Here is a 23,980-nt window from a genome sequence, read left to right as displayed (position 1 = left end):
AAGTGGAACATTTTGCACCATCACTGATCTTCCTTACCTGGTTATGAAAATTCCATCATCTATATTGTTATGTGTTGGTTTTATAAAATAACTATGTTTTACAAAAAAGGTTTTTAAGACCTAATCTCTGATGGCTTTCACCCTGGAAACTATTTTTCTTGTCAGCTACATTTTCACAGTTGTATGTTGTTATTGTCAGAACACAGACTGGAACAAGTATGATGATCGACTGATGAAAGCAGTGGAACGAGGGGAAGTGGACAAGGCGGCTGCTGTTCTAAACAAAAAAGGCATCATCCCAACCAAACTTGATGTGGAGGGACGCTCTGCGTAAGTAAACAGGCTCACGCCCCTTCACAGAATTTTGACATGCAGTAATAGACTTTTACAAAACACTTCATAGGTTTATTACCACAACAGTACAAGCAATATTTTCTTTCTCCATGATGAGATTTTCTTTAAAGAAGTAAGCTAATTTCTTAACAGTTGAGTCCGAAATAGTCCTATAACTAACTTTAGGACCTCAAAGCTTTAAGTAGCAATTTGACCCCCTTAAAGTTGAAACAGAATCCTCACCGCTAAGGAGGATTTACATTTCATATTTAGACCTTTTTCCAACTGCTTTAGATTGTTGCATCTCAGTTAAACACGAGTAACAGTGCTTCAAAAATATCCAACATGTCCCTTTAAATGACCATCTGCCGAGGGAGGTCAGTGGTGAAGCCGCTCTCAAGAATGTTTGTGGCCTCTCGAGTCTTGACCACACTGGCCATGGGGCTGTTTGGAAACTTCTCACCGGAAATGAGTGGCCAAAATTCAGCTTAGATCTACCATGGCCTTCAGTACTTCCACTCAAACAGATGTTTTTGCTGCTCTATTTTTGGAAATCTGTTGACATTGTGAATGACCATATTTTGTCCACAAAAAGCTTTAAAAAGTTAACCCTTTAACAGAAAAGCAAATAGGTCTGTGTACGATGTCACCAGTCACCGAAATAAATCATTGGAAAGCTTAAACTCTTGTAATTCAAGATATGCTGACCATTTAAAAATGCACTTATCACAGAAACGTGATCAGTCTGAAACAAGATACCCCACAACTATAAAGCCGAGGTAGTTCACCAAAAACGTCTTGCAACCAACACATTCGATTATAGTACGCAACAGTATCCTCCTTACCTTAGTAATTCCAACCATGTAAAATATTTACTCCAAAACACACGATATTTACGACAGATACAAATCTAGCTATCTACCCTGCTCATATCCCTCAACACATACGCATAAACACTTACACAAAGACAAAGAAAAGAAAAAAAGGAAAAAGTAGCAAAAAAACACAAAAAAAATTGACCATAGCTAACCCAATTGCCCAAACATCCAACCAAGTTAAGCACCTCAGCACCCAAGATGGTCATGCTTTCGTCCCTCCAGATAAACAGGGACACAAGAAAGCAGCCATGTCACTCGGGTCAGGGTGACACAAACCAATCTTCTGTTCAACAGTTGGGCTCGACAGCTTTCACTGGTTCACCCCTGCCGCGTCATACAGGTGCCCTGCCCATCCCTTAGAACAGAAGTCGGGAACCTTTTTGACTCAAAGAGCCATAAAAGCAAAAAATATTAATTTTATTTTGGGAAAGAGCCACACCATATATTATGAGACAAATTTACTAAATTGCTAAACCCGCGCCCCAGACAAAAGCTTAGTCTTCAGCACATTTATTTTTGATGATTTGATAAAAATTATGAAAAGAGAATAATGCCAGAGCCCCTGTCCCAAATTCAACAAACAGACCACTTTAAACTTGTCTCTTTCTTGCAATTACTCAAGATCGGTTAAACTCCTTTTGACCCTTTTTTTCATACATATTGGTTTCAAAACCAGATGCAAGCATTTATTTTGTAAAAACGTCACAACATTCTGAGAATAGGGAGCCTTATGTGCTTACCTTTGGCGAGAGATGGGAGGGAATGCTTGTACTTTTTGCATAGCTCCACCCATCCCTCCCACTCACCCAATCAAATGACTAAGTTCTCTTCCGGTGTTTTGGCGTATTTACAGTTCTGTGGATTCATCATAAAGTATCTGAACACTGAACACAGATTATATAGTGAACTTTTAAATAAAGGATTCTTTAGCGTTGTACAGCCAAAACGAGTTTTTTTTCCCCCTTTTTTTGTGTGACACCTTGACTGTAAATTGTAGTGAAAAACGTGCCCTATATATACTGCGAAGTGTTTCCTTTGCATTTAGCTTTGGTTTGGCTTTACGTGTACCTGAATAGGATAGACAATCTCGGTTTTGAACAAGATGGAGAAATTTTGCATGCAATCAAATTGGTCTCTGAGCCATAGGTACTCATAGAAAGAGCCATATATGGCTCGCGAGCCATAGGTTCCCGACCCCTGCCTTAGAACCTCTATCTGTTTACCCATTAATTCAATTAGATTCAGTCTGGATTAATTTAGGAATCAATTCAGCAAACAGTTAACGCCTGCTATGACATTACTCTGCTAATTCGCAACACCGTGCAATGTATATGCATCACACAAATAGACATTGTTTTGGGATTTTGACATTAAAAAAATGATATGTTCGTTCTTGTCACTCACCAAAATCGACAAAATTCAATTATTTTGTGCTCCACCGCTTTGTCTCATGTTTAGAAGTTCGACTTTTATGTGGCTTGCCGAAAGCATGGACTTCCACTGTACATGGATGGATGCAATTATGGCATTTTCACCATGGTTCCAGAAAATAAAACGGGAATGTCCAAGAGAAATAACCAATACACTGAGGCTTTTAAAGCGAGTAATCCAGAGTTTGCGTAGGTCATTTATACTTGTACTACATGTCCACATTTGTTTGTGGATGAGGGAAACTGCCAGTGTTTTATATCGCGCACAAGTAAATGGATAGTTGGAAACGGTATACATCCATCCATCCGATCTCCGACCTGCTCATCCATCTCAATTGCTTTCGGGCGGTAGGAAGTGTCCGCCGCAGGACACACAGAGACAGACAACTATCTACACAATCACTATGTGCAATTTGCACCCGCCAAACAACCTGACTTGTTCGTTTTAGGAATTTGGAAGGAAACCCACATGGGCACGGGAACAAATGCAAAATCCATACAGGGAGCCCGGTAGCTGGATTTGAACCGGGGATCTCTGAGCTGTGTGGGAAGACGAGCTAACAGCTCATTCGCCGTGGGAGAATAACACTATCATTTGAATTGATCAGATTTCTGTGCGTGTTTACATACCTTTATATAAGATGTTCCTTAAATGGCGGCGCCCTGCTCGGCGGCGGCCGGATTTGCTCCCGACAGTTTCTCACATTTTGGTCAAAAACCCCAATCTTCGACTCAGTCTATGAGGGCGAACAAAGACAACTCTAACTGCGGCACTATGGTAAATAACACAATACAGCTTTATTATATCTGTACACTGAAGGACACTGAGGGAAACTGTGGGAGTCAGATCCATCGACATTTCGTTCTGTATACACGTGTACTAGAATGACAATAAAGTAGATCTGAATCTGAATCTGAATCTGAATCTGAATAAACAGAATACTGGCAATGGTGCGATTTCATCCAACTATTCCCTGCATGTAAAGGTAGTCACAGTAAAATAATTGGAAAACACTTGCTTTGTCATTTAACCTCATACATGCTTCCTATTTTAAAGATTGAGAAGTGCTTCTTTTTTACTAACTGAAATAGCAGTATCTGTTTGGTAGGAGTCACTGTCAATATTTGATTCAATTCCTGTGGCCACTCTTAATTGTATTTTTTGCATAAATCAGAAATGAGGCACTTCTCGGTTTTATCACATATTCCTATCTGCATACGTCATGAATCCCCTTATGTCAACCTGGGCCATTCTTATATTTCCTATGCTTTTGCATACAGTTTTGTCTGTTTTACTATTCTTACCTTTGATTGCAGCAAAACAACAAGCATATAAAAATGAAGCATTTTGTGGAATATGCATGTTTTTATTTTCTTTTTCTTTTTAAATTTTATTTCATTTGATTCATTTATTACAGGCAGCTATATTCTTTGTGTACACATGTAAATAAAACCCTAAATCATAACAGAATTCCTGAAAGCGAGTGGGACAAAGAAAACTGATCATGTTCAGAATTAGCCTAAGTACTCGAACTGCAAAAATTGTCGTTTATGTACACATTTAAGAGTTTGGGTCGCAATACGGACCTTTGCATTTTGAGGAAAGGAACACTCGTGTTTTGAAACTAGCATTCACTCTCGTGATATAATTAAGTGTTTGTTTGATAAGATTTAACGTCCTTTTTTCATTTTATTTTGCATTGCAGAGGCATTAGTAACTCACATTTGACAACAAGTAAAACAGATTTTGTATGGATGCACTTGAGATTGAAAGGATCACAACTACAGGGTTGCCATATCTTATAGAATACCAAACTTAAAGCTGCCCAAATAGCATGTGGACAAGAAAATGACATCACTTGAAGCTCAGAATTATGTTTAGCTGGCACTAGGTTTGCATGGCACCATGCATCTATTTTCAACTTTTTATCTATATCTTTATGTTCGGTTATTAACATTCTTGGCAGCACAGTGGCATCTTAACATTCTTTGTGTGTAGTCAAATGACTGATGCCCCCAGCCCACCCTCAAACTAGGTCCTGCCTGGGAGCTGTTCACTCAGTAAGGTGGATCCTCTGGTTCTCCCCCGACGATCATTCTCTGTGGGCCATCATCACTGCTTTTAATACCCATGTGGGTGTTGAGGTGACAGCCACGCTGTCGCCTTGGCAGATACCTTGGGCTTAGTGTATAAACAGATCCATGTGACTTGATGTGTTATGGGCTGAGGTCACTTTACACACCACGAATGCTTTGCTGAGAAGCCAGTGGTCATTTTACTGCTTTGGGCTAAGCCACTGGCAAGAGCCGCAAACCGTTAATGTCCAAATTGGTGATTAGATACTTGTAAGACTGATGCAAATCTGATTGGATGATCTTTTTGGAACCATTGCTCCCGAATGATTTGTTATCGCATAATGCAAGGAAATGCAAACAAGGAGTTGAAAGGTGTGATAATGTGCAAGTGATCATGTAAAGCAGGTCTACTCCATCTTTTTGAACATGCAAACTACTTACAAAATGATTTACCCACCCCAAAAAATGGAAATACAATAGCACCCTGGCGTTTAATTAAAGTGTCCTAATTGGTGGAATTGAATTCTCACTATATTTCTAAATGCACTTCTAAATAAATGAAATGTGTTCAATCAAAAAAAAAAAGTACAATAGTTGAATTATAATAAATGGTAAATGGTCTCGATTTACATAGCGCTTTTCAAGTCAATGAAGACCTCCAAAAGCGCTTTACAATGTGCTTCACACTTACCCATTCACACACACACCAAAAGGTAGTCAATCATGCAAGGCTCCTACCTGCTTATTGGGGGCATTAGGGATTCAGTGTTTTGCCCAAGGACACTTCGACATACATCACGGAGGAGCCGGGAATCGAACCTGCGACCTCTTGATCCCTAGACAAGCGCTCTATATATATCAACTCCATGACTCAATCAAAGTAGTCTTTTTTTTCCGTTGCCAATTGTTTTGTCTAGTGATATTCTTCCAAGAAATAATTAATTCTGTACAGCTGTAGTGCAGATTTAATGGTAAAATATTAAATACCCTGTAGTAATCTAGGCAAATACATTTGTGGTTAATAATTAAAATTCCAACATATATTTAAATAATACGGGAACTAACATTATTTTTTCTCAATGATTTATAAGGGATTTGATAAAGACCATTGTAATACATTTTACGATACATGAATGTAAATATCACATTTCATTTGAACTCTTAATCATTAAATACGTATGACATCATACGTTAAAAATCGATACAATTTAAAGAAAATTATAATTGTAATAAGTTACACCTTTCATTTCCAAAATTTTGAGTTCTCTAATTTGTTACTGCAGCATGATCAATGTTGTCATTGACGTTTAGATGTTGCAATTGACCACTAGATGGCAGCGTATCCCATCAAATGTAATGCTATGAATAAACATTCACATGACATACCAGTATTCCCTCTTTGATCCACTAGTAGTTTGGGATCTACTTAAAGAGCACCCTTAATGTAAAATGTACCTTAATTTAAAATGGCAGCTGTCAGTTTTTCTCGAGTTGCCAGTGGGTTCATCATCATCATCATAATGTATTTCTGTGATCTCCAAGGTTTCATCTGGCTGCAACACGAGGACACCTTGACTGTCTTAATCTCATCCTGTCACACAGTGCTGATGTCACTGCCACTGACGCCACCGGTGAGTCCTTGCCCAGTGACACCAGGATACTTATTTGGACTGCACTTTTGATATGTGCAGTATTTTACAATCAAAGTCAAAAGTCTCTGTCCTTCTCCAGCTTACAACGAAAATAGTGCATTTAAATTTGGCAATTACGTACGAATGGGTGAATTTCTTTCTAGTGAACATGTAGTATTCCAAAGGTTTAGCCAATGTCACCTTCCTTTATTAATGAAATGTTTTTGATTCTGGTAGCTTTGTTGTTTGATTAGTTGCTATTATTTAAAAGTTTATTTTACAAAGATAAACATTAAGTGTTGCATTATCATTCAGTACCCAGTACAGGTAAGATCGGGCTTTAAAAAATTCAGCCCAACCCCATCCGAGTCGCGGGTATATAAACCCGAACCCCCCCCAAACCGCCTGATTAATTTGATTTGATAAACGAGCCCGAAGTAAACTCGGAGCTTCCAATTACCGCCAAAGTAAACACGAAGCTTTACTCCGGCCGTGCATTTCGGCTGAACTGCACAACTTGGGGTTTACTTGAGTCCCTCAAATCAAGTGTGCACTGCATGCGCACCGCTAAAACGAACAGTTTGGCGCCGAAGTGCGCATTTTTGCGACACGCAGCAAACAAAAGTGAAAGTGAAACTGAACGAAATGGTACCGAAAAGCAAATAATAATTTGCAGATTACAAACAGCAAATAGTGAAATATTTGACCGAAAAACCGAAAGAAAGTTTGTAAAGCTTTTAAGCTGTTAGCAAGAAACTGAAATTATGTCTGATGTGAGGGAGGTGGAGGAAGGAAGCTGCGCGTCTTTTACCCGAACACCGAAATGGGACATTTCTGTTGATTTAGTGATTTTGAGTTAAACTGATAGTGTGGTAAGCATTTTCTTGATTTAAATAATTACTTGAGTAAAAGTAAGTTCATGCTGTGTAGACCCTCCACGAAAGAAAAAGAAAAAATGGCGAGAGAGAAACCCGCCTGGCACTGACTTAATGATTGACATTTTTACCCCAAACCGAACCCAGCCCGAAATTCAGCCCAAGATCTTACCTCTAGTACCCAGTATTGTTTAAAGTTCTTATTTTCTTCTGTATACCACAAACATATCCCCAAAACCTTCTCTTACATCCTACTATTTGTTTGTAGAAAACACATATCAGTAAAAACTAAAGTAATTTAAACTGACCCTTCAAATTTATTTTAAAAAAGGGGTTTTGAAATCATCCAAAATTCCAAATGTGTTGATTTTTTTCCTCTTTGTGATTTAAAATCTTGTAGGTAAAAATGCTCTTCATCTGGCTTCAAGGAATGGTCATTCACTATGTGTCCAAAAACTTCTTCAGGTAAAGTGAAATTGCCCTCTTTAAGGATCATTTGTATCGTTTTTTGTGTATCCCTTCCTATTTCTATTTATCTTAACTCACTTGATGTGGGGGGTGCAAAGTTGATTGCTATATATTTTTTTGTTATAAAGAAAGCGATTAATTAAAAAGAAAATACTAACAAATTCTAAAGCTAACTATTGGGACATTTTGAAATGAAGTTACTAATATTTGGTAAACAGGAAGCACAACATTTTTTTTTGTGACAAGGCAGTCTGTTAAATGTGTTTTGCAAGTGATTGTACTGCCGAGTGCTTTTAATAAGTCAGTTGTCCAAGTATTTCAAAATGCATCTTTTTGCCAAAGTGGACCATAGGTTACGCTTTGAGGTAATACAAATCTTTGCTCGTATGACGGAATCTTTAGAGCGGTCACAGGCAAATCAGTTCCATTGCAAATGTATTTGGTCCAATTTGAGCAATACATGGACAAAAGTTTTGGGCAGGAAATTTCTGTTGTGCGTGCGTGCCTGCGTTTGTGTGTTATGGGATTTTTGTATTAAATTGATACTCTGCACATAAACATGCAAAACTTTTAATGTTTCATTACCAGCTCAGTAGCCTAGATGGTAAGGCGCCCGCTTTGAGACTGGGAGGTCGCTGGTTCGCGCCTCGGCCGAGTCATACCTAAGACTTATAACATTGGTAAAATGGCGGCGCCCTCTGTTGGCTGCGGCTGCACCGGCTCGCTACAACGGGTCAGGCATATCGACATTTCGTTCTTACAAAGAATGACAATACAAAGGAAATTATTATTATTATTATTAATGTTTGAAAAGTACTTGAATTTTTGGTGAATTGCTTGTTAATGCTTGAAATTGTTTCTCAACAAGTCTGCTTAAAAATGACACTGACACTGCTCTGGTGGCTTTGGTTTGCCTTGCATTTCTTCTTCTCTTGTAATTAACTACAGCTGGCATTAGTTTGTACAGCTTTGTCGTGTTATTCGTCATAGCCACCTACAGGTCGCACCCACCTAAACAAAGCACTATGAAATTTGTATTAGTGCAATCGAAGAAAAACGAAGGTAGTGTTTCCCAGTGGCAAATTGTAATTGGAAGAACTTTGCAGCTAAAAATGTAAGCTGATTTTATCCAATGCCTTTAAGGGGAGAAATTTGTGATTTACTCAAGATCTGAAAATATTATATCTTGATAAAGCCACACACAAGATTAAAATGTGCATATGTAAATCACATATATTTTTGTAGCTCTACAAAATATATGATTTACACCACATGTTATTTATATTTTTATTGGTACTGGAGAAATTGGAAAATTGGTTTTGAAAAGCCTGAACTAGTGCTCGAATTTGGCCATTAAAAGGATGTATGGTGTTTAATCTTCTTGCAATTGCCTTTTTGGATTTTTGCTGCAGCATTGGCTCTATGTGCAGTTCTATGGTACACCAAATTTTTTTTTGTGGGGGCACCCTACTTAATGCATTATTATTTTGTCTACAAAGAGCATGCTGTTGTGTCCTCATTTATATGTAGCCTATTTGTTATGATTAGGTCAGGCCTGTTGATTTCCAGTGTTGACAAGCCTTAAAGCCACGTTGTCCATTCTGAGTGCCATCATTGCATCCAGGCATAGCAGCACCATACCAGTGATCTGGGTCACAACCAGCAACCTCTTGGTTGTCGCTCAAGTATCAGCTCCCCCCTTCTAACCTGCTTAACCCGGTTTGCCGCCTCCCTCTTGGACATTTGAGCATGATGCTCAGTTTTGACCGTTGTTGCCAGAGAGAAGTGGATTTTTATAGTGCGACTGAAATATGGGGGTATCATTGCTTGCTGGCAACCCCACAGCAACATTAGACCTTCTTCTGACCTCATGGCTGTCATAGCAGTTCCTCTTCACCATAGTGGAACAGTATGTCTTGGTGACTGAATTTGTTTACTAAAACGTGTCATGCCTTATACCACTTACTCGCCTGCAATAACTTGCTCGATCACTGAAAAATAACCGGATTACCTTACCAATATTGTTAACCGATAAAATCCTGCTCATAGAGACTGATGCGATAATTATTTCATTAACTAATAGGCTATATTTAGGGGAAAAACACAAATTTGTTTATTATGTGTCTTAGATTTTGTTTACTACTCCAATAGCATTAAATAGTTCGGTTAAATATGTCTCTACAAAGTAGTGTTTGAGAGACTAAACCCTCTTTCCCACTGTGTACCAGTTTAGCACGCCAGTCAAGTCAAGTCAGTGCTCATCTGATGACTTGAATACTTATTCGCATTTGAGTTTTTGGGAATTAAACGGGTCTTACGAACCGCCCATCAAACCACGTTCGATGAAGGAGTTGCTTTTATCTTTGAAACATACTTTTTTGGGGGATGTTTGGCTATTTTACTTTAGGTCTTGGAGTCAAGATGGGAGGTTTGAGGATCGTATTCAAAAACTGCAATGCAATGGCAAACTTTGCTACCATTATCTGGTTGAATGAGAATGTTTTGTCGTTCTCTATCCTTCTGGTTAATGAAAATCCGGCAGAAGCTTGAAAAGTTAAAGTAGAATCAAACATGTAATCCATATAGCTCGCTTCCTTTGCGCGTCAATGTACTTCCCTTTATTCTTAAATAGAAATCGGGTAAATACATAGACATATCTCATGACAATTAATGTGAACAAACATACAACTTCGATCAGGCGATGTGAAGAGGTGCAGCGCCAAATTCGTATTGTAGTAAAAAGGTTTAAGCTTAACTTAATTAATACTTCGTCAAAAATACCCATGATAACAATAACAACAAGATATTGTATATGAGCACCCTAATACTGAAATATACTGTAGATGGTGCAAATCATGCACACTGTACGTCTTTGGTTATGAAGAGTATTACTATGTAAGTCTTAATTAATTGTTCTGCAATCAACCGAACAAAATACACTGAGTAAAAATGCCACTTCTTAACATAATAATGGATTTGCTTCACTTTTTAGCATAACTGTCCAGTTGGGAATGTGGACCTTCAAGGAAGAACAGCTTTACATGATGCTGGTAAGAGTCTGTGAAATATTATGTTCAAACACTGCAAGCTACATTGGTTTTGTTCTAGCAGACAAACATATTGTCATTAAATGATCAATTTAGAAACAAAAGAGTAAATATGAATGCAAATACTGACTGCATGGCACTTTTGTTTTCTCAACAGTCATGGCAGGCTGCTCATCCAGTGTGAAACTCCTTTGCGACAGTGGTGCTTCTGTCAATGCCTGTGATTTTGTAAGCATTCCACTTCATTTCCTGCGATCATTTGTTACTGGTCCCGAATTAGCCCGAGTAGCACACATTAATATTGCTTTAAAGTGGCCTAGGCCTCACACGCAGGGTTTCTGTAAAATTAGGAGATTGTGTGTTGAAATGAGGTTGTGTGAACCACTCTGCTTAAATCCATTCACTGATCTAATTTTATTTACAATAATCCATAACAAACATTAGCAAAAGACAAGTCAAATATTGTAACAAGATAACATAATTTCCCTTTTTTTAAAGGTCCACATGTGTTCATGTAGTGCATTTTTATCCAATCACATGTATTCAAAAAAATTAGCATTAAGGATGAAAAAATGGGTTTAGTTTTTCAGATTGTGATCACTCTAGACAAGTTACCAGGTAAAGCTTTAAGCTATTGTCTCATATTTTCCAGCCAAGATGCCTATGCTACACTCATCTGCAGGCATTTGAAAAGAAAAAAATCGGGCGGGGAAAAAAAAACGTATTTATTTGTGTTCCAACTCCGATTACTCAATACAAGTAGCACTTTCAGTTATGATTTTAGTTTGGGATAAAACTTCAGAGTCTTCCCTTTTAAAAGAGACCAAAACCATCCCTGTTCTCTAAATGGTTCAAGAACAGCATTCATTTTACTTTGAGTACGTCTTGGATTGGGATTTTACAGGAAAGGAAATACAAAATATTTATGCCGAACACTTACTACAAACCTTTTTTTTATTACTTTTTTAACACATTAACATATTTATTAAAGAGAAAATTACCGTGAGGGCAACACACTCCCCCGCCTGGCTTGGTAGGCCACTATAGCTAAACCTTGCAAGTGGGCAACAGTTTGCTTTCTTCCTTGTATTATACTCTAGTGATGGCATTTGTTTGGTGCTCCTGTGTTTGAATGTGTGTTTCATGTCTATTCTTTAGGATGGCAGAACTCCTCTGGTGCTTGCAACCCAAATGTGTCATCCACGCATCTGTCAGCTACTTGTAGAGCGAGGAGCTGATATAGCTCTGCGGGACAAACAAAAAAAGTAGGAGTCCGTTACCTGCATGCCTAGACACTTCAGTGAAGGGGCGAGCCAATGCTGATATGTGCAATTTATACCTGTAAAAATTTGAGATTTTTTGCCTCTAAAGATGTTCTTAATGATAATAGCTAAAGGGTCTTAGTTTGTGGCTTTGGCAATGACAACTAAACAGAACGAATATTTAGCTTTTTGTAACTGCCGATATTCTGAAATACGATATAATTAACATTAGGAATGCACCAATATAAAATATTTTGGCAGATATTGAACATACAACACGCTTGGCCAAAATAAATCCTCTCACGCCCCAAAAATAATATTAAAAAATGAGTTTTGCAATGACTTGCCATCAATCCATTATCTGCACCACTTATCCTCAGTAGGGTCACGGGGGTCCTGGAGCCCATCCCAGCAATTCTCGGGCAATGGGCAAGGGACACCCCGAACTGGTTGCCAGTCAGGTGCAGGGCACACAGAGACAGACAACTCACTCGCCCATTCACACCTAGGGACAATTTGGACCGGCCAATTAACCTGACATGCATGTTTTCGGAATTTGGGAGGGAACCCACGCAAGCACGGGGAGAACACGCAAACTCCACACAGCAACGTCCGATCTCATGACTCCAGAACTGCGCCGCCGTGCTGTGCCAAAAAGTCAAAATATAAAATTATAAACGGACTGGCGTATTACTATCTGCTGATTTCAAAAGAGTGTATTCAATGCTCATTAAAGAATTGCATTTTACTGCTTCATGTCTGACAATAAAGTGCTGAACGATATCCGTAGATGCATTTTGTAATCAAATAAACTTGTTACGTTTATTGTTTGTTTAAAACTGATTGGGATTGTAATCTTAAAATGTTTGCAGAAATCAGATTTTGTTTCTTGGGTATAATTCTTACTCCCTTTTGACTGTAATTTGCTCTGTTCATTTTAGTTTTATACATGGTGCATGCAGGTTGTCTTTTATACTAGGGACTTTGGTGCTGAAGCCCTTCTTCTTTTCAATTACCCTTAGAACAGCACTCATTCTGGGTTGTGAGTATGGCTGCAAAGATGCAGTGGAGGTGTTGTTAAAGAATGGAGCTGATGTGAAGCATGTGGACAGCTTGGGTCATGACGCTTTCCACTACGCTCGGCTCAGCAAGAATCCAGAGCTTGTTACCTTGGTCAAAATCTACCTGGAGAAGGCCAACAAAGGTGAAAAAAATATTTATGTCTGAGTCCTTGGATATATGTGCATGTACATCAAGACATATACGAACAATTTAACTTAAAGTACTCAAGATTTTTCAAATCAAACCCAATTTTATAATTGAAACTGATGTGGGGAAATTTTTAGATTAAAAAAAACAGTATCGTGGTCAGGGTTCTCATGGGTGCTTCAATTTATGTTTTGTTTTCAAGAATTGATAAGGGCTTGGATTTTAGGTAAAATACTTGTAAATGCTTGACATCACCACGTTTTTCACGTCTGTTTAAAAATGACGCTGACACTGCTCTCTGGTGGCTTCGCTTGACCATTGCATTTATACTTTATACCCTCGTGATTAACTGAAGCTGGCATTATTGTGTAGGACGACATTGTCCCTTTAAGCCTCATCACCCCCTACAGGTCGTACCCAAGAGGACAGTTGCATGTTACACCTAAATGGGGCTCTATAAAATGTGTATTCGTGCAAGGATTATGCACGGTTATGGACATTTATTATAGGCTATGCAAAACATGAAGGTGGCATATCCCGGTGGTGAATTATAATAGGAAGAAATTCCTGCAAATTAAAATGTAAGCTACATTTTTACCCAACTTTTATGTTGGTAGAGATTTATCTCAAAAACAAATATATTTTAGATTTACTCAAGGTCTAATAATCAAATGTCTTGACAGATGCACATGCAAAATTCCATTTATTTATTTAATGGATCTGCAAAATACATGATTCACATCACATTTTTCCTAATGGTACTGGATAAATTGAAAAATTGACCTTGAAAGGCATGGAGAATTTTTTTTTGCTAGTCTGTATTTGTAAACAGGAATTCAGACTGATCTTGATGTTTCTGTGATGAGTCTATTTTTAAATTCAATTCAATTCAAAGTGTTTCTTGTCATATGCACAGTAAAGAACTACGTTTCCCTGCACAATTAAATTCTTACTTTGCTGTCCACACAGTTGTCGGCGAAAAAAAAAAAAGAAATTAAGAAACGGTTGGCATTTTTTGAAGAGTTTAACCTTCCTAATGATATGTGGAATGACGCATTTGAGTGATTGGTGACATCGAACACACACACACCATGTACGTACGTGTCTAAGACGTATTTGCTTCTTGGCTGTCTGAATGTTAAGAGTTAATATGTTTGACTGAACTATCTAACTGTTTTGTTGACATTTCCACTCTAGCGCCTTGTAGTCCGGTGCGCCTTATGTATAAAAAATATATAACAAAAAACTTTTTGGGGCGGGTGTGCCTTAAAGTTGTGAAAATACCGTATGGTTTGTAACGTTATGTCATTAAATTAGGCCGAGGTTTATGTTTGGCCTTTGCATCATTTCTTTGGCTTCAAAAATAATAATTATGAACTGTTTTGACCCCTTACAGAAAAAGAGGCTGCAAAAGTAGAACAGTGGCGGAGGCAGGTAATGTGGCATTTACAAAAATTGCTTTTTTTTCATCCATTTTTGATGTTACAAACTCATGCATCCACCATAGTTCCATTGTAATTCAAACACTCTTGAAATCACCAACTTTAATCTGATCTTCGAAATTCTTACTACTAATACTATTTAATTTAGCCGCTTTATTCAAACTTCTTCCAGGAATATTACTTATTTGAGTATATCCACTAGAAAGTGTCTTTTTCTCAGCAGTCGGTGGAGCACTCGGATACTATTGAGGCTAGCAGAAGGGATCATATTATCCATGTAAGCACAATAGATATCATGTTAGTCTTGACTAAGGCATTGTTATAAATATTATTAATCGATATTTGGTCAGGTTTATAGTTTTTTAAGTGCTTGTAATTTATTGCCTTTTTATGCAGGACTTGGAAAGGCAGAACGAGTCCCTGCAAGAAACTGTCAGAAAGTACCATATGGAACAAAGAGCGTTATTGGATAAGGTCAACTCACTACAACTACAGCTCATACAGGTAAGTACTTGTCGTAGCATGTGCACTTGACTTTTCAAATATTTTAATTTATTTATTATTTTTATCATTTTGTTTTAGTTCTGTACTTTTTTAAACAATCAAGTAACATAACGTGCGATGACTGTTTAAACGTCAATTCTTATTATTGCCTGTATACAGCTGAGGCTAAATTGCTAAACTAAAGCTGAATGTAATAACAATATAGTTCTACTGAACAGTACATTTTGAGGACATTTTATGCAGTTCTTATAAGTAGGAGTTAAGTCATACACTGCATGTTTGTTAAGGTTATTAGACCACTTTTCCTTGCAAACATCTCCTGCTTAGAACATAATTCATTTCCAGTTCAAGTTTGATGATGTTTCTTTCCAGTGTCCAGGAACTGAGATATAATTCTATTTTAGTCTACAAAGTTGGCTGTTTTCTACCTTATGGATGTCGGACTAAAAACAATTGCACTGAGGATTTTTTTTTTATCAGGAAAAGGTCGTTTATTGACAGTAATATGTATATATATATATATATATATATATATATATATATATATATAATATGTGTGTATGTATGTATATTTGATTAATTAATATTTCATTTAAATTTGGCTAATCACTTTTCAATTTGCAGGAAAAGAAGACGGAAGACACTCACAAAGAGGTACAGTCCGAACACAAATTATCTTTTGGGTATAAGGCTTTTTATATTTTATTAATCATGTTGAAACATGTTAGACGGTGTACTTTTTTTATATTCGAGCCTTCTTTATAACTCACATACAAAATATGGTTGCTTTTTTTATACCCATCTAGTAATTTTAAAGACCAATTTGGTTTGATTCTTTTTGTTTGTATTAATATTTACTGGAATACCCAAAAAGAGATATCACGTGCCTGCCTTAAGATTGGTTTTCAGATTTAAAAAGAATCAAAGTCAAGCAATTGTATACAAAAACAATGCAATTCGGTATCTTGCTGACAGAGCACGAATGGACTTCCAGATGGAGCCAATTCAATATTCACATAACGGACTTTAGTGGTCCGTTTCTATCTAATCTTTAAATATGCTTCTGAGTGTGTTAGAGGCATGTTACAACAAATCATTTATGTGCAAATTGCGGCCCAGGAGTCCTTTGCACCCCGCTCGGTGTTTAGCAGCTCCTAGCTTTTACTAAAATTATTTACCACCTAAACATCTGCTTTTGATAGAATTCAACATTCTTTTTAAATGGGAAAAGATGCAACTTGAAAAGTACTCAACCCCTAACCTAGCAAGAAAAATAGTTGGTTCAATTTTCTACTTAGTTCATCTTCATTTCCAAATTTAAGACTTTGCATGAATGATTCCCAATCCATTAACAGCTTTACACATGGTCATCTTTTGACAGATTTCTCTTTTTGTGGTTTTAATTCTTTAAGTGGTTCAAGTAAGGTTTAGTATAGGTGTGCAAATGCTTTATAAGGTCTTGACCACTTTGCAATCTTGGGAATTTATAAGCAATCATCTTTGTAGAAAGGTGTGCAGGTTCCAATGTGCAAATAAACAAATAGTAATATATAGTTTAAAAGATTAAAAGTAATTGGTTGATTAACTGATTTTTGATAAATGAAAGTTAAACAAAATCAACGTGAGGCTTGCATCATTGAGGTTTTGTGTTTGTTGTCCTTGCATGAAAATATCTGTCGTAAATCATAATATAATGAATGAACATTTGTTGTAGCCAGGGTTTGAATTTTAACTGTAATGGATAAGGTAATTTTGACTTTCCCATAATGATGATAATAACAATAATTGTAATAATATCATTGCATCATATTTGCCCATTACAACTGAAGTGTTTCTGTAACCTTCAGCGTGTTAGCCATACATGGACATATGGCCAGATTACTCTTATAGTGTTGGATGTAATCCTGATAACATTTTTGATGCCACCTGTACAATTAATTTAAAGTCTTCCAAGTATTATTTGAAGAAGACACCAAAGTTTAAGAATTGATGTTGTGAAAGCACGCCTGCCTGTCTCATCCATTACAATCCAATCAAATTTACTGTGCTGATCTAATGGTTCAAATATCTTTACTCGTTTAATCAAGGAACACCAAAATCTGCACTGTGTTGCTATTCTAGCTGCCGATTCTGAATTTTTTAATTTTTTATGTCATTGACATTTTAACTAGTATTAACCCATAGAATGAGTGACATTTTTGCATTAACCCAATTAAAGGTCAGTGCTAGTTTGTAAATGGTCACTGATAAGCCCATTTGTTCTTTTTTTTTGTTCTTTTCATTTTATCAGAAGGAGGAATTAAAGGTGTTACTTAGTGCCAACGAACGGGAGGTTTCACGTGGCTTGGAGACTGTCAAGGTCCAGCTCAAAAGCACTATGGTCTGTGAATGTATACAGATCAGGCCTCCTTATAGGAAGCTTTTGATGTGTATTCTTCTCAAGTGTTCTGTGATTGGGTAATATTTACAGATTGCTCACATATTCAGTTGTATTTCATTTGTATTTGCAGGGGAACTACTCCGGACAGTCAGTGATAAAAGGTTGACTTAAAATGTCTTTCATGAAAATATGCCACGATTATAAACACCAATACATCACTGAATTGATATTCCCTTGTTTTAAATTGTGTATTTTTATATTTCTCTGCTTTACAGGAAAAGAGAACATTCTGGTCAAACAAGCTTATAGCCTGGATTCGGATCAGGTGATCAAGCTTATATATATGTGTCATCAGGGTTATAATCTGTTTGTTTGAGGTTTTTTTGTTTTCATGCATGTTGCAAAACCTTCACCTCACTGAAAACGTATAAAACACCCGAAATGTAAATAAAAAAAATCAAAGGCTTATAGAAATCCTGTCCCCAGAATTACTTTTTTAGCTTTATCGCCCAGCTCTTTTTTTTTTTTTGACTTTTTTTTCACAAATTAATTGAGAAAAAATAAATCAGACGTGAAAAGAACCGTATTTTCTGGATATAAGCTACTTTTTCACACAAAAATATCAGGCCGTTGTTTACCCTACCTTTTGGCATGGAAAAAATAATAATGCTAGCTTTCACTCTAATCAAGAATAGAATTGTTTTTGGAGTGCGATAAGTACAACACATTACAACATGCAACTAAAAAGGAGGCAAATATATAAGGTAAAAGGGTATGTAAACATCCATTGATATCAAAATCTCCGTGTAATATAATTTCACAGTGTACCATAACACTTCTGCAGTTTACACTCTGGCATGCAAAATATAGGATTTTTTTCTCCCCAGCTTACAAAAAAATGGGCCTTTATAGTCTAAAAAAAACAGTGCATATCTGTTGTGTATGAAATATGTTAGACTGATCATCTGTGTCTCATTTCTCCTGCCAGAAACTCCAGAATCCAATATTATCACGTCCATTATCCAAACCATTGGAGAAGGGTACCTCTCCTGAAATTGATGGTCTCCGACAGGAACTGGAGATGCTCAGAAGAAAACAACAAGCGACTGATGAGGAGAGGTTGCGACTTCAATCTTCTCTCAGCCGAAAAACTCGAGAGTGCCAAGAACTAGTTCAGAACAGAGATCTCATCCAGAAACAGGCTGACCAGCAGGTTCAAGTACTTGAAGATGCCTTGGGTGATGTCCAGAAGAGGATGCTTGATTCAGAATGTAAAGTTAAACAGCTGCAGGCCCATGTGGTTGCAGTAAAGGAACACTTGGGAGGTCAGGCCACAGAAGAGCTTCGTGCACAGCTTCAGGATATCAAAGCAAAGTATGAGGGGGCTTCGGCCGAGGTGGGCCGGGTTCGTAATCGTCTTAAACAGAGTGAGAAGGCATTGGAGGAGTACAAGAACAGTGAAAGCCAGCTGGCGACTGAAGCTGAACGGTTAAATGAAGAGCTTGGAGCTGTAACTGCAGAGAGAGATGGACTTTCAGAAGCTGTCCTCACAATGGATAAACAGTTGAAAGGATTCCAGTCCAAGCAGGCCATCATGGTTCCAGCTGAGAAATTCGATAATATGAAAAACCTACTGACCAACGCAGTTGATGAAAAGGAACGGCAGCTTGCAGAGCTGAGGGACGACTACGATCGTGTCCTTGAGGAGGTAGCGGAGCTTCATCGTAAGCTTGACAATCCTACAGATGGGAGAGCGGGAGCAACGCCTAGCGAGGATCAACAAAAGATTCAGGCTACCCTAGAGGAGCAGAACTCTTCACTCAAGAGAAAACTTCATGATGTAACCGCAAAAAGCCAGGCCCTGATTCATGACATGGAGGCGAGTGAGGAAGAGCGGGAGATATTGCAAGAGAAGCTGGAGGAGCTGAACAGTAGGCTGGAAGCTGACTTCATCCCCATCAGAGAACATGAAGAAGTTCGAATGGGAATGGTTGCAGCTTTGGAAGAGTCAGAGGACAAACTCGTAGAAGCCAGTGAGCGGTTTGGAAAAGCAGAGGCACAAGTCCAACTGCTTCACAATGAGAAGGAGATGCTTCAAGAGAATATACACAATCTGAAAGGCACCACAGAGAAACAACAAAGTGAAATAGAAGCCCTAAGGACTCAGAATGCTGAAACCCAGAAGAAATTAGTACATTTACAGATGAGATGTGAAAACGGAGACGAGCGCTGCGAACAGCTGACAGCAGAGACTCAGACTTTGAAACAGAGCTTAGAAGGAGAATTTGTGCCAAGACAACAACATGAGCAAATGAGGATGGAGTTAACATCTGTGATAGAGACCATGAAGGCTGAGAATTCAAATTTGGACTCCATGGATAATGAATGCAGAGAGGAATTAAAGAATGTGAAAGAAGGAAATGTCAAGTTACAAGAAAAGTTGGAAAAGGTTCTGCTCCAGATGAAGAACGACTACATAAGCATGAAGGATCACAAATGCATCAAAGAAGAGATGAGTCGTTCTGTAGTGCAGGTGGAAAACAGAGCAAACCAACTGTCAGCGATGCACATTTTAGCCCAAGAGGAAAATGTGAAACTGACAAAGGAACTGGAAGCTCAGAAGAAAGAACTTGATACAATCATGGAGGCTATTCAGTCCAAGTTCGTCCCAAAGACTGCTGTTGACGAGAAAGAAAACTCCTACATTACACAAATAAAGGAGCTGAAGGTTAGACTGTCGGAAACAGAGGAGAAATATAAGAACGAGAAGTCTGACAGAGAGAATAACAAACTGGAGAAAGAGAAACTGAAAGTTGAGATTGAATCTGTTCAGCAAAGACTTGACAACGCGCTTGTTACTAGGGAGAAGCGAAAAGGACATGAGGAAGAGGTCAAGAGCCATTATGAGGCCATGTCGCTCAAGTTAGCCAGCTTGGAGGAGCAGCACAAAGAGGTAAAGCTTCAAAAATCCGAGCTTGAAGACCTGAACAACCGATGCAACACTCAAATCCAAAATCTCCAGGATCGTCTGAAATCTGAGCTGACACGTATCGCCACCTACGACACTGAACTCAAAACCCTGCATGAAGCCATGCAGCAAGCCCAATCGGATTGCAAGAAAGCTCGAGAGGCCCAACAGGTGGAGGCCCAGAAAGTTTGTGTGCTGCAGAAAGAAGTTCAGGAACTCCACAGGGGACAGGCGTCCCTGTTGCAGGAGCATGCCAAGGCCAAAGAAGCCCTGGAGACTGAAGTGAGTCAGCTGAAGGTGGCGCTCAGGGAAGAGCAAGAGAATAGCGGCCAAAGGGCCGAGGATGTTTCAGCTCTGCAGTCTGAGCTTCTTCGAGCCAATCAAACGCTAGAAAAACTCCGCACTAAGGAGGTCCACATGACCCACATGAAGAAGGAGAAGCAATGTCTGGAGGAGGAAGCAACCAACCTGACCAACAAACTACTGAGTTTAACGGAAGAATGCAAAGTGGCCCACAGGGAGGCCACACAGGCAAGGGAGGAGGAGAGCATGGCCAGAAAGGAGATGGATGCCGTTCACGAGAAGGGACGGGAGATTGAACGTGAGATTAGGGAGCTGAAAGAACGCCACGATGAGTCGCTAAGCACCATCGGTGATCTTCAGAGAAGGATTCAGACCTCATCTCAGCTGACTGACGCCAAAGACAAGAAGGTAACATACCATCCATTAATCAGAGAGCATTACTCAACAGCTCCAATTAATGGACTTGTGATTCTGTCCGGGCCAGATCACAGAGTTGCTAACGGACGTGGAGCGATTGAAGCAAGCACTGAATGGTTTGTCCCAGCTGGCGTACTCGAGCAACACCCCAAATAAAAGGCAGACGCAGCACATCGACACCCTTCAGGTCCAGATCAAGAACCTACAGCAGCAGCTGGCTGTGAGTGCAAAACGTCTCACTCACAAGACTTGTCACATACTCAATAATAAGGTCATCTAACGTTTTCTCCTTCTGGTCATTTAAGGATGCTGAGAGGCAACACCGAGAGGTTGTTTCCATTTATCGAACTCACCTCCTAAGTGCAGCCCAGGTTAGTTTTCTGTGGTAAAACGCACTTCAATGAACAGTTGATACAGGGAAAAATACACCAAAACTCGTAAATTGGTTAATCTCCTGTGACAGTTTACATATCAAAATGTGTAGTCTTAACCATTGGTTCTTAACGGGTCTGACTTCAGGACCCACCACTCCACTGTAATGCTGCGACCCAAATCAAGAAAATATTTCCACTTTTCAAATGTATCCCATAGGAGTGTGCAGTTTAAAACCGAGATAGTAGACATATTCACCTTTTTTTTCTTTCAAAAATCCAAACGACTGCTAGTACTGTAACTACTGCTTTAAAAAAGTCACATACTAAAATTAATTCAAAACATTAATAAAGCTTGTACCTGAACGTAGATCGATGAAATTAATATAGTGGTAAAAATCGTAACATTTTTAAACTATTTTCTGAACCTTCTAGCAGCGCTTCAGGGGCAAATACTCGTACACGATTTTTATATATCGCGATCGTTTCCTTTTTTGACTAAATCGATGTTGTCATTGTTTTCTACATTTAATTCCCCTCATCACTAACCTTCTTGGGAACTATATGGTCTTCACTGTCATTATACAACAGTCTGGTCCCCATTATTTCCACGTTTTTTGCGGAGGCTGTGTTCCCAAAACGTGCTGCGATAGTTAAAACCAGTGCAGTTAAAAAAAAAGTTAATTATTTATTATATTATTTAAATATGTATTTATTACTCAAGAAAAATAGCAATTTACAGGCTCAAGTATTTGTTTAACAGACAAAAGTACTGTACATTAAGTTGTTTTTTTTTTTTCACAAATAACTTCTGTCCTGTAATTTTAGAATTTTAAAAATAATCTCATCTCATTAGCCGTACCGCTTATCCTCATTAGGGTCGCGGGGGGGCTGGAGCCCATCCCAGCCATCTCCGGGCAGTGGGCAGGGGACACCCTGAACTGGTTGCCACCCAATCGCAGGGCACACAGGGACAGACAACTCATTCGCTCATTCACACAATAATCTCATTTTATTATAATGCTGAATAGATTAAGGACCCGATCCTTTTTAATTTAACTGACACTTTGCTGCCATCATGGGTAATGTTTTGGAAAACTGTATTTACCTTTCAATTTAGTCCTAGAGAAACTATCTATTTTTTTTTCATTATCAAACATTTTTGAAAAGCCACAAGGGAGCGCTTAAGACTTGCATGTCGCACCAGAGCAAGTTTAGTGGGTGGAGAGGTCCCACTTTGTTGGTGATAGAAAGCAGATTACAATTCAGAATGAAAATCTGCAACATAGCGAAACTGCTATGGATAAACAGATACAGGAAGGGATTACTGTACACAGAGTTCTTTTCAAAATGTTTTTTGTTTCCTTTTATCGTTTTAGGGCCTCATGGATGAAGACGTCCAAGCTGCCTTGCTACAGATCATCCGCATGAGACAAGAATTTGTGTGTTGAAGCTTTCATTAGCGTCATGTGATGCTACATCCTGCAGACTCAAATTCACCATCCTGCCGGCCCTGCAACATTTTTCATACTACACAGTGCATCATGAGCTCCTCAATTCGAAAAACGTAATTATATTTAAGAAGGCTACATGTGTAGCACCATAATGAAGTGCGTCTCAACATTTTTACATCCAAATGTATGTTGTCGGCTCTGCTCATTAGACTTGGCAGTCAAATGAACCTTTTTTTTGTTTTTTTTGTCAATAGAAAAGACACTATATAGGCCTGACTTTTGGGGTGTTACTTTGACTATTTAAGTATACAGTTAGCCACTAAGTATGATGGACTACTTTGATAAAAACAATGAACTTGTTTTTACTGGCAGTGTCGCAAACTAACAAATATCTGTCATAACCTGAAGGCTTTAAAAAAAATTGAGCTCATTTTAAGGATCGTGACGCTAAAGAAGTCATGCTGAACTTAAAAACTGAAATGAAAGACATTATTGTAGCGGCCAATGCTGAATTAGAGTCTTGGAGGTGAGTGTGTGAGAGAAGGAAGCTCTCTTGCTGTGGAGTTCTTGCGGTGGCTGGTCATCTCCTTGTTGCAATTGAGTGCCCTCTAGTGGTCAGACTTGGCAGGCCAAGTTCATAGAATGTGGATTTCAGTGCGTGGGAGGAGGGGACGCCCGTCGCCTTTGGAAACCTGCAAAGTCCGACAGCGGTTGGGAAAAGCAAAACGTGAAAACTCCCCTGGTATAGGACCACGTTCAAGCCCCTTCCTCCCCCACTGTGTTTTTGTTTGTTGTGATTTTGGAGCAAGTCTCTTTTGCCTTTTACTGACTTTTTCATCGCTTTGTACTATTTTGATGACTGTAGTCAGAAGTTCAGCAGGTCTGGAAGTAGAAAGGCACAACACAAATGGTGTGAAATGACTTAACATATC

The 23,980-nt window shown here is 38.5% G+C and overlaps 1 protein-coding gene across 4 annotated transcripts in view; it reads left to right on the top strand.

Annotated features, from left to right (window-relative positions):
* Positions 1-23,348, top strand: part of uacab (uveal autoantigen with coiled-coil domains and ankyrin repeats b) — a 42,573-nt gene extending 19,225 nt beyond the window's left edge. The window contains exons 2-19 of one of the 4 annotated variants that reach the window (XM_088333641.1): positions 200-330; positions 6,260-6,348; positions 7,624-7,688; positions 10,684-10,741; positions 10,896-10,966; positions 11,897-12,003; positions 13,023-13,204; positions 14,606-14,643; positions 14,875-14,928; positions 15,048-15,155; positions 15,780-15,809; positions 17,446-17,535; positions 17,666-17,696; positions 17,811-17,860; positions 18,524-21,214; positions 21,291-21,443; positions 21,529-21,594; positions 22,974-23,348. In XM_088333641.1, coding sequence (XP_088189767.1) covers positions 200-330; positions 6,260-6,348; positions 7,624-7,688; positions 10,684-10,741; positions 10,896-10,966; positions 11,897-12,003; positions 13,023-13,204; positions 14,606-14,643; positions 14,875-14,928; positions 15,048-15,155; positions 15,780-15,809; positions 17,446-17,535; positions 17,666-17,696; positions 17,811-17,860; positions 18,524-21,214; positions 21,291-21,443; positions 21,529-21,594; positions 22,974-23,045 — 4,086 coding nt within the window. In that variant the 3' untranslated portion in view covers positions 23,046-23,348. Of the gene's footprint in view, positions 1-199; positions 331-6,259; positions 6,349-7,623; positions 7,689-10,683; positions 10,742-10,895; positions 10,967-11,896; positions 12,004-13,022; positions 13,205-14,605; positions 14,644-14,871; positions 14,929-15,047; positions 15,156-15,779; positions 15,810-17,445; positions 17,536-17,665; positions 17,697-17,810; positions 17,861-18,523; positions 21,215-21,290; positions 21,444-21,528; positions 21,595-22,973 lie in introns of all 4 variants that reach the window. The other 3 variants (XM_088333640.1, XM_088333642.1, XM_088333643.1) reach the window with 3 other exon arrangements.
* The last annotated feature ends 632 nt before the right edge of the window (positions 23,349-23,980 follow it).

Source organism: Urocampus carinirostris, chromosome 4, assembly GCF_059441175.1.
Source record: "Urocampus carinirostris isolate Australia breed hairy pipefish chromosome 4, RoL_Ucar_1.0, whole genome shotgun sequence".
NCBI lineage: Eukaryota > Metazoa > Chordata > Actinopteri > Syngnathiformes > Syngnathidae > Urocampus > Urocampus carinirostris.
Note: the sequence above shows the minus strand (reverse complement) of the source record. Positions and strands in the feature narration are given on the sequence as shown.